Genomic DNA, 9,898 nt, shown 5'->3' with positions numbered 1-9,898 from the left:
GAGGCAGCTCCCACACAAGGTATTTATGTATTTATATGTATATGATGAGAATGTGGTAGTGAAAGACCTGAAGTTTCAGGCAGAAGATAAAGGGAATTTCCCATTTCCTACTTGTTACAGTGGAAGTTGCCTGGGAAGAGTCTGAAGCAGGACTAGGACCAAAAGCTGGAAAATACAGAACTGGAAAATAACTCTTTAAGAGGAACTTGTCCAGGGAAAACATCTGCTATTTAACACTATCATAGAGCAAGTTTCAATGCCTGGGAACAATCCCTGGCACTACTTAAATTACAGGAACGGGTAAAGATCCACCCCACTCTTGTATGTTTCCTATTGAGCATCTTGGGTGCTATTGGGATTGCTGGGCTGAACATCCCAGCACAGAGCGAGAATCACTGGATAATGCTCAAGAAGCAGGCAGCTCTGGGTAGCGCTATGAAAGCTTTCTGTAACAGCCAGTAATGATGGAACAGCCAGGTTTACTCAGAGTTTTAATCAGTTTTTCTGATTTATTAGGAAAAAGGGATACAATTGTAGTGCTCTTTACTGAAAATGTTATGAAATTGTCCATATAATTGAACTCCTTACTGAAAATGTTATGAGATAGCTCAATTACACAGGGAAGTGATTTCTTGCTAATATATCATTGCATGGAGACTCCCAGCATAAGACAGGGCTTTTCTAGGAGTGGAGAATGAGCCCTAGGAGGCATTGTCCAGCTGTGCCCAGTAGTCATGTCTGTGTGACTACCTGCCCTGGGGTGCAGACTGACCTGCCTGTGCCTCCCACTGCTGTGCTACAGCTTCAATCCGGCCCCGGAGCACCTGTGCCCAGTCCTGTCCCCGCTCCAGGGGAGTGGACCTGGTCTCCATTGCTGTCAGAGCAGAGATTTCAGGGGGGATCTGGGGAGCCAGGCCAGCTCGGAGAAGGGCATCCTGAAATTTGGCTGCAGAGGCTGGAGCCAAGCAACACCGGGGGATGCTGGAAAGGAAAAACAAGCAAAGAAAACTTATGGTGTAAGTGAGCTGGGGCTGGAGATGCTGCAGGAGCAAGGGGATAGTGATGGTCCAGTCCCTAATGCTCCTGACCATGGCTCTCCCTACCTGTGTGGCTGTGAGTAGTGGTAGTGAGCAGCCACGGCAGAGTGGGGGCACAGCAGGTACTGGTTCTCCTCCCAGCAGCGCCGCATGGCTCCCACAATGTCCTGGTCAGAGGCTGAGCATGATCCCAGGGTCTTGGAGAGCTGTGGGGAAACAGGGAGGTTCACACAGGGCACCACCACCCAGCTGGCTTTGTGCCACAGGCACTCAGCAAAGCAGGTGGAAATGGAGAGGCTGGAGGATGGGTTCCCCCAGAGACTGAAGGAAAAAGGGGTTGCTGCTGCAGCCTGGGGATGTGGCACTGCTGGAATAAAGCACAGGGACAGAGTGTGGGCAAGGGGTTTCTGTCCAGAGGTGCTGCAAGTGTGGGTGAGCAGGAGCCAGGGCTCAGCTCCTCACCTCTGTACTGCTATTTCCATGCTCTGAGGGACTATCTGAGGACTTGTAAAATCCACCTCAGTGTAACAGCTCTTCTTGCTTTTAATAATAAAATTGTTTCATATTTGTCTTTCTGCAGCACAAGCAGGAGTGGGCACTGGGCAAAGGCTGCTCTGTGAGGGAGAACACATCAGAAATTGGACAGGAAGAGGTACTTGTCCAATTTTTTGTACCCGGCCCTCTCACAACTCAAATCTTTGGTTTTCTCTTGTGTCTCTCTCTGCTTTGTTTTTGTGCTCCCCTTTGCTGTAACAGCAAGGCTGAATTGCACCAAACTCAGCAGACCCACTCCCAAACACCCCATTTGTGCCAGCATGCACTGTACAATGCCTCAGTGTATGGCCAAGGATAGGCCAATTTCATATGCTATCTAAATAACTGCAGGTAATTTTTAAGTTACTTTTGTGAAGAAGAGAGAGCATTCTTAAGAAAAAAAAAAAAAGGGGGGGGGGGTCTTAGTATCTCCATGCACACACATTGATATAAAACTGTTCTGGAGTCATGCTTAAATTTTTGGATTTTTGGCTGCATACTCTCCACTATGATTTTTTTTTTTTTTGGGAATGGAATGAATTGGAAATACCTGGTAGCAATAATCTCCTTACACACACACACACATAGGCACAGTGTTGTATGGGTGAGGAACTGACCTTTCTGTGCAAATCCTCTGGCAGCTTCAGCCTTTTTGAGATGTTGAATTGCTCCATCAGAGTTTTTATCAGGCGGCTGTCAGAGCCTGAGAGCAGCCAGAGGATCCTCTCCACGTTGTAAGGCTCCTGGGATAACAAGGCAAGAGGTGAGGAAATTCAAATAGGGGGGAAGCATCCTTGTGGATTCTCTGATGTCTCATTAGGGCTGAGGTCCTACCACTGTTTTTCTTGGTGGAAGCCAGGGTGGGCCTTTTGTCTTTGCTCACCTACATCTCAGGACAAGTCTTTGGGAACACAATGTCTTTTGAACCCCTGACCTGTCAGAGCAGTCTGACAGTGACCATCAGATTAAAACAGAAAATGAAGGGATGGCTGATGAATCAACAGCTTGACCACATCTGTACCATCACTGTGAGGAGCCCAGGCTAATAATACACTGTGTATTGGAGAAGCAGACATATCCAGCTGTTTACTCAGTGTAGCAGATGCTGCTGTGAGTCACCCAGCTCCTGCGTGACTTAATGAGACACCCAGCTCGCTGCAGGGCTGGCTGATAATCTCCATGAATTTATAGGGCACATATAGGGCTCGACTGGCCTATATGGCTGTGTAGCAATCAGCATTGCAACACTGCAGCAGAACTCTGTGCAAGACCATACAGGAGGGTCCCAAACAATTTCTCTGCCCTGCCTCATTCCTGCACATTTACAAGCACCAAGAAATATTCCTCCAAGTGGTTTGGCTGAGATACCTTGTAGGGACAGACAGGACAAGGGCACCAATTTACAGAGTACTCATCTCACCTCCTGGGCTCAAGTGCTGGGTTTGGATAAACTCTTCAAAACTTTTAGCAGCTGACAGTGCCTGTGACCTTTTGTCACTCTATCGTGTCCTACCTTGTCAAGTCATCAGGACTTACTCAGCCTTTTGTGTCCTTATCTGGGTGTCTTATGGGCTCAGTTCTGTTCTTCATCTTCCCACCATCATCTCCCAGAGCCTCCAGCCTCTAATCTTCAGTCTAGTCTGGGTGTATCCTGCCCTTTGCTCTAGGCTGTCCCCTGTTTTAGGCTGTCCGGAGAAGATACTGGTCAGTGTGCCTGGACTTCCATGACCTGCTCCTGGACATGCTTCCAACACTGTGCTCCGGACACCATTTCTCCTGTCCTTCTTTCTGCTGTTCCCACATCCTTCCCACATCTTCACACATTTCCCCTTGACCCTCCATTCCTACCAGCCTTATGGTTTCCATAACAGAACACTCTGGTGACACCAGTAAGTTGAACTGGGCCAGGCACTGGTGTGAGTACCAGCCTCACCATCTAAGTAAGGTTTTCCTTCTGTCCCAAACCACCAGAGCTCTCCAGGAGAATGCTGGGGCCCCATTTGGAGGCCAGGTCATGCTGGGGACAAAGTTTTGGAGTGTGGATATGAGCTCTGTGGCTCTTCCTGACTTCAGGGACAGAGAAAAGCCCCTGCTTGGCTGCAAAGACACAGCATCTGCTGGGATTGTCCTGGGATTGCTCCTTGCAAGGCTCATCGACACCAGACTTTCTGCTTCACCTTCAACTCTTCAGGCAGCATCTAACAGGAAAGTTTTCTCTGCCTTATCTCAGTCTGCAGAAGCAGCAACCTAAAGAGGCTGTGCACTCTCCATCTTTGAAGATTTCCAACACCCAAATGGACAAAGCCCTGAGCAATCTCACCTGACCTCAAGGCTGAACCTGCTTTAAACAAGTCCCAAACAGAGACCTCCTGAACTCCCCTCCAGAACAAATGTTCTCTTTAGCTACAGAAATACTTGCATGGATGCTTCAGATGTGAGTGAACAGTGACATCTCCATGCAGCCATGGAGAGGAATGTGCAGGGGGATTCACTCATCTAGCTTTCAGAAATCTCAGGAAATCTCCTCACATGACTCTGTCCCCAAGATCCCAAAGTCTGGCACTTGCTGACCAGTACTACTGAAGGGAGATGGGCTGATAGAGAAGCCCTGTTACCCCTGGAGCTCTGAGGAGCCCCACAAGTTCCTGGCTCAGAAGGAAAGCCAAGTTGCAGAGCACAGCCTGCTGAAAGGAGCATAGGGACTTAGTGACTGCAAAGCATGGCAGTCCCTCCAGACTCCGAGGTCCTCCCAATGTGTTTGAACAGCTTTTGCAAAATCCAGGTAGCTTAAGGCCACAGAGATACAACACCAAGGGTTTCCCACTTTGATCACTTGTTTGGAAGCAGATGCAATCCCTGGGGATCCCAGGGTGGGAATGAAAGGGGAGGTATGTGCTTCCAGGTGTTTGGTTTATGTACCTCCATGACTTTTCTTTCTGAGGCCTTTCTCTGCCTGCTGGGACTTGTTTTGCTCTGAGCAAGCTGCAGGCAGCCATGAACAAGGCATTTCTTCTGGACTTCTCTCCACCTCCTTCCTAGTCTCTCCTCTTGCTCTTTGTGGAGCTTATCAGAAGCATCAACCCTTGTGACATGATGGCATTTTTACTTCTTTAGTTGTCTCATGTTGTGGAAATGTCCCTGTCTTGCTAAGCTTGCACAGAACAAACCCCAGAAACCCAGCACTCAACAACAAAGATCAGAAAGTCAGACTCTAAAAAGTGAGGGAGAAGGAGTTTGATCTATCTCAGCTCAGCAGTCTATAGCATAAATGGTCAATATGAGTCACACCTCCTAATTCATCATTGAGTGGCAGAATTTTACAGGTAGAACAGAGTGCAAGATTAAAAAAAAAAACCCCAGCAATATTTTTTATTTTTGCATTTTGGCCAGTTGACTACATACCTGGATATCCATGGCTGATGCTAAGGTAGCCTTCACGCTCTTTGCCACTGAGAAATCTCCATGTTGAACAGTCCTATGAATGATGTCATTGCTGTTCACCACAGTAACAAGTCGAATTGGGAGACCCATTTTCTGGGCAATGCAGCCAGCTAGGGAAAAGAAGTGAAAAAAAATGCATGAATGCTTGATGAAGAAACATTTGAAGGTGATCTACCAAAGAAGTCATTGTACAAATTGATTGAGCATCCAGTTCAGAAGCAGGCACAAATGATATTCCCTAGTGGACTCTGAGATATCTGACTTCACTGGCTTGGTAGAGCACAGATTATAAAATCCAGGGATTCAATGCCCCACCTGCCATTGAACACAAACCCTTGCTCATCTCCACTTTTACTGGTGGATAGGTAGGGGATAGAGAGTTCAGGCAGCTCACAGGCAAGCAGAAGAGATTAAGATTTTGGGCTTTAGCCCCTCTGATGGCAGCCTGAAAGAGCAGTGAATATATAAAATCCTTTATTGCTTTCATAAGACAGTTCTACACCTATTCTGGGACTGAGGCAATCAAGGACTCTCATTTAGAAGGCCAGATTATGCAATTAAGAGTGGTTGTCCTGACCATGCATTACCATGCAAACCAGAGAGGACCAGGCAGGACTCCACACCTCTGTTAATGTCTCACTTAAGAAATCAGAGCCACAGCATTTTCCCTCTTTTCTGCATCAAACGCATTCTGTCCTCTCCTAATGTGCCCATCCTCAAGATAGTTACAGTCATCATCAAAGAGTGGTTTGGGTTTTTCTGCACCTTGCAAATCATCAGTGACACCTAAATTGAGTAATAACCATACATGAGTAATAAAATATAAGTGGTTCTGAAGAAATCCTACCAGAGAGTGGGTGTTTTAATAAATAGCAATACCCAGTATCTGCAAAGTGCTTTTGGTCCATAGATCAGAGCATTCTCTCTCTCTTATCTAACCCATCTCTTTTTCCCTTTACCCGTGATATTTCCTCCTCCTCCCGTTGGCACAACAATTTCCACCATTGGCAGCTGGGTGGTATCCAGGGACGGGGTGCACTGAAAGTAAGCATAGAAGTAGTGGGCAATCTGCACCATAATCCTGGACCAATTGACAGAATTCAAGCTCATCAGGTTGTATTTTCCAGCAAAATTGACATCAGCAAACAGTTCCTTGATCGGCTCATCGATTTCATCGCTGTTCCCATGAGCTGTCAAAAGGAGAAAGGAAAGATTAGATCTGCCAGCAGCAGTGCATCGGGCACGAGGTATTTCTGCTCAGAAATAGGGTTGGTCTCAAGCCCTGTGGTTTGCTGTGGCCAGAAGTTGCCCATCTGCCCTGGGGGCTGTGTGAACCAGGGCCTGAGTGGCACCCTGTGGATGTCAGGTGGTTTCTGCAGACACAGCACTCTGGGTTCTTGCTTCTACCAAATATAAACCTGCCAGGAAGACAAAAGCTGCATCCCCTTGTGAGATGCCAAGGTGAGACCAGGCTGAGCAGAGGAGTCCATGGGAACTCAAGCAGCTCAAGCCCCCAGTAGTGATGCCAATCCATGGGGATGGCACGGTGGTAGGAGGTGGATCACCCATGAAGGCGAGAGGACAGAGGGAAGAGATGGTTCCAAATCCTTTTAGTTACAAAAAATGGTGCTGAATTTAGTTCAACCAACCACCTGCATGGAGGCAGCTCTGATCTACAGCCAGGAGAAAAAGAAGCCTTAAACTGCTTGGTTGTCAAACCTTGATGTTGTATCCTGTTAGCCAGATGTCTAGGCATGGTGATAGCAATGACCCAGCTGGCTGCAGCTGCTAAAGCTGCAAACCCCACTGAGCAGCCCCCTCCGACTTTTAGGGTCAAGGTTTGGACACAGCACAGCCATAAAGTGGACAGTCCAAACAGCAGTGCTAACCAGCAAAGACGTGGACGTTGTCTTCAATGACAGTGGTCATCTGTAGTTCCTGTATCTGGGTGCAGAGCCCCTTGGGCAGCAGAACAAAGATGTCCACGTTCTTCTGCCCTCTCACGCTCTCGATGGCCGAGCTCCCCGTGTCCCCTGAAGTCCCTGTTTCAAAGTGAGGAAGCACCAAGAAAAGCAAAAAATTGCTGTGTCAATTTTTTTTCCCCTGAACTTTAAGAAAAAGATGCAGAGATGCTCCATGAGATGTTTTTGGCCAGAGCAACCACTCTGGCATTGCCTGGAGATAATGAGGCAATACATCCTGGGCATCTTTGGGGAGGGCTGTAGGATGATGGCTCTCAAGGTAAAGGCCTGCCCAAGAACCTTACCTCCAAGGAGTCATACTCACCCACCAGAATATTGACATGCTTCTGCTTTTTCTCCAAGAAATACTGTAAAAACTGTCCTGTGCAGGACAAGGACAGGTCCTTAAATGCATACGTAACACCATGCCAGAGCTCCAAAATGTTCAGCCCATCTTTCAGCTTGGACAGATGCACAACATTCTTGTGTCTGAATCTGCTGAATGCCCTGTCGATCAGCTCTAGAGGGAAAATGGTTAAATAGCCTGTTAAATTAAAGGAGTGTTTTTCTGACCCACGGCTTCTTCCATCTGTGCTCTTTGTGCTCCTGGGTACCTTTCTGAACAACCAAAGGCTCTGTGCAGTGACAGATACCCCAAAAGTTATTTGTGGTTATTAGGAATGAACCAGCCCAGCTTCATGCTGTTTGATAACTCTGTGCTAAGCAATCCCAGGGGACATGCCACACAATCAGAAAACGATATTAAAACATAAAATACAGGAAACCCGAGGTTTATACCAATGTGTTGTTGAGACAGAGGTTGCAGCTGCCCTCTGGTGGAAAAGATAGCTCATAACTGTTAAAAACATTTAAAAACACACATCAAGGCAAGCGTGGAGCAGCAGACAGCCCTGGAGGGAGCCCCAGCAGTGAGCAGGGCCACAACATCAGCTTGCTGCTGTCACCAGAACCCCTATTTTTAAACAGGGGACACCTTTTCCACTAGTGCCAGCAAGGTGACAGAAGAGAGCAGGCTACAGAAAGGAGCAGGCAATGTGCAGCAGGCTCCTTCTCTTGGGGGCTGTGAAGAGGATGGGGAAAGGCAGGCAGAAGCATCCAGACCCCCCCAAAACCCTTGTCCTCGTCCCCACAAGCAGCTCCCCACTCAGCTCACCGCTGAGCACATTCCGTGGGACCAGCTTAGCCGGGATGAAGAGGGAGCACAGCTCCTTCACCAGCTCAGGGTAGGAGAGGCTGCTCCACCTTCGCAGGGTGTCCCTGTCCAGCGAGGGGATGTGCTGGGGCATGAAGAGGCCCCCATCGGGGGCATAGCCAGAGAAAAGGGCTCCCTCGAAGTCCACGGCCCCCGTGCCTCCCCGTGTGCTGACATACTCCATGGCTGCTGAGGAAGCACCGCAATCACTGCCAGAATCCCAAAGCTCCCCCACATCAGGAACAGACCCTCATCCCAAAAGAACCCCTCCAAAACTTCCCCTGCGGGCAGACAGAACTCTACAGGGACCAAACCACCTCCTCCCACAGGGAGCTGGAGCAGCCGGGGTCAGTGCAGGGCACTCGGCATTTTGCAGAGGGTGGAAAGGCTGCCTGGGATTTGTGCCAAGGTTGGAGCCTCCTCGTCCGGCTCTCCCTCCACCCTGCCCAGGAAGACACTTCCCGCCTGAGGAAAAGCCCCGACGGCGCAGCAGTGGCTGCAGAAGCACGTCATGAACCTTTTGTGGGCTGTTTGCAAAAGCTGGAGCTTTAAATTAAAAAAGAGATCACTACGTTTTCAGAGCAGGCTGATTTTGTTCAAAGGGGTTAAACTAAGGACAGGATTTGACGCAGTGTAGGAAGGGCTGAGCTAAATCCTCCGGACTGGCGCAAATCCCGCCGGCGCTGCTGGGACAGGCCCGGTCTCCCCCTGCCCCTGTGCCCGCCCCAGCTGTGCCACCTCAGGCCCTGGGGCAGCGCTGCCCCCTCAGCGCGGCTCAGCACGGCGGGGAAGTGCTCAAAGAAGCTGCGGCCACCGCTTCCAGCCCGGCCACCCTTTGCTCTTGTGCTCACGGAAAATTGTCCCCAGTGGCAGCCGCCGGTGTTCCCGGTGCCGCGGCAGAGACGGCCTGCAGCGAGCCTGGAATTGGAATATGCGGGAGAGACGGAGCTCGGCTGCTTCTTCCGGTGCCAGGAGTCGGGCCAAGGGGCGGCAGGTGCGAGCTGCAGCTAGGGGGAAATCTGGTTAAATATTAGGAGACAGCTTTTAACCTGAGGGTGATCAGGCACAGGGCATGGAGACTTTGTGGTCTCTTGTAGAGACATTCCGACTTCGAGTGGGGATACATGGAGACACCTGATTAAACCGGGAGTTTGGACTTAAATTTGAGATTGAAGCTGCTTAAAGAAGGGTTTGGGTCAGGAAATCCCAGAAGTCCCTTGCAAGCACAATCAGTCTCAGCCCCCCAACAGCCCTGTCACATCAACGGGGAAACTGAGGCACAGGAGAGAGAGGAGACATGGGAAGAGTTGTGCAAAAAAATCCAGTTCTTCGCAGGGAAGGGTTGTGCATCCCTTTGCTGCTTTTTATTTTAATATTATCAGCGTTTTTTGAAGGGCAAAGTCAGCACAGGGCCCGTGGCTGCACAAACCCAGGACGCAGCTCAGTGCTGGACAAAGCAAAAGGACTTCAGTGCAGGCAGGAGCAGAGGTACAAAGGATGGCTGATAACAGCCTGCTGTGAGCCACAGAGCCCACATCTGCAGCAAAGGACATACCACCTGCCAAAGCACTGGAGTCTGACCCTAAATACATTGCCTCTCTCTTAATCTCATGGCTCTAACTGGAGCAATGACAAAAATATCTAGTGGAGAGTGGTCCAGTCACTGCCTTGGCAGTGGTGTGGAAAACGACTTTTCTACACCCAACATCCCA

The 9,898-nt window shown here is 49.3% G+C and overlaps 1 protein-coding gene across 6 annotated transcripts; it reads right to left on the bottom strand.

The window, feature by feature from the left end:
• Positions 1-478: 478 nt before the first annotated feature.
• On the bottom strand, positions 479-9,152 carry THNSL2 (threonine synthase like 2). 6 transcript variants are annotated; one of them, XM_059845417.1, is made up of 9 exons: positions 9,038-9,152; positions 8,148-8,375; positions 7,299-7,493; positions 6,902-7,054; positions 5,972-6,202; positions 4,974-5,122; positions 2,189-2,314; positions 1,104-1,243; positions 479-981 (listed from the first exon to the last, which is right to left on the bottom strand). In XM_059845417.1, exons 2-9 carry the CDS (start codon positions 8,368-8,370, stop codon positions 747-749), a joined length of 1,452 nt encoding a protein of 483 aa, XP_059701400.1. In that variant the 5' UTR covers positions 8,371-8,375; positions 9,038-9,152; the 3' UTR covers positions 479-746. The 6 variants fall into 6 exon arrangements, with proteins under 6 accessions (XP_059701400.1, XP_059701396.1, XP_059701401.1 ...); XM_059845413.1 differs by having other exon boundaries at positions 8,148-8,372; positions 9,038-9,146; XM_059845418.1 differs by lacking the exon at positions 9,038-9,152 and adding an exon at positions 8,704-8,827 and having other exon boundaries at positions 8,148-8,372.
• Between the last annotated feature and the right edge of the window lie 746 nt (positions 9,153-9,898).

Source organism: Haemorhous mexicanus, chromosome 4, assembly GCF_027477595.1.
Source record: "Haemorhous mexicanus isolate bHaeMex1 chromosome 4, bHaeMex1.pri, whole genome shotgun sequence".
Lineage (NCBI taxonomy): Eukaryota > Metazoa > Chordata > Aves > Passeriformes > Fringillidae > Haemorhous > Haemorhous mexicanus.
The sequence above is the reverse complement of the archived record's forward strand: the minus strand, read 5'-3'. Positions and strand labels throughout refer to the sequence as shown.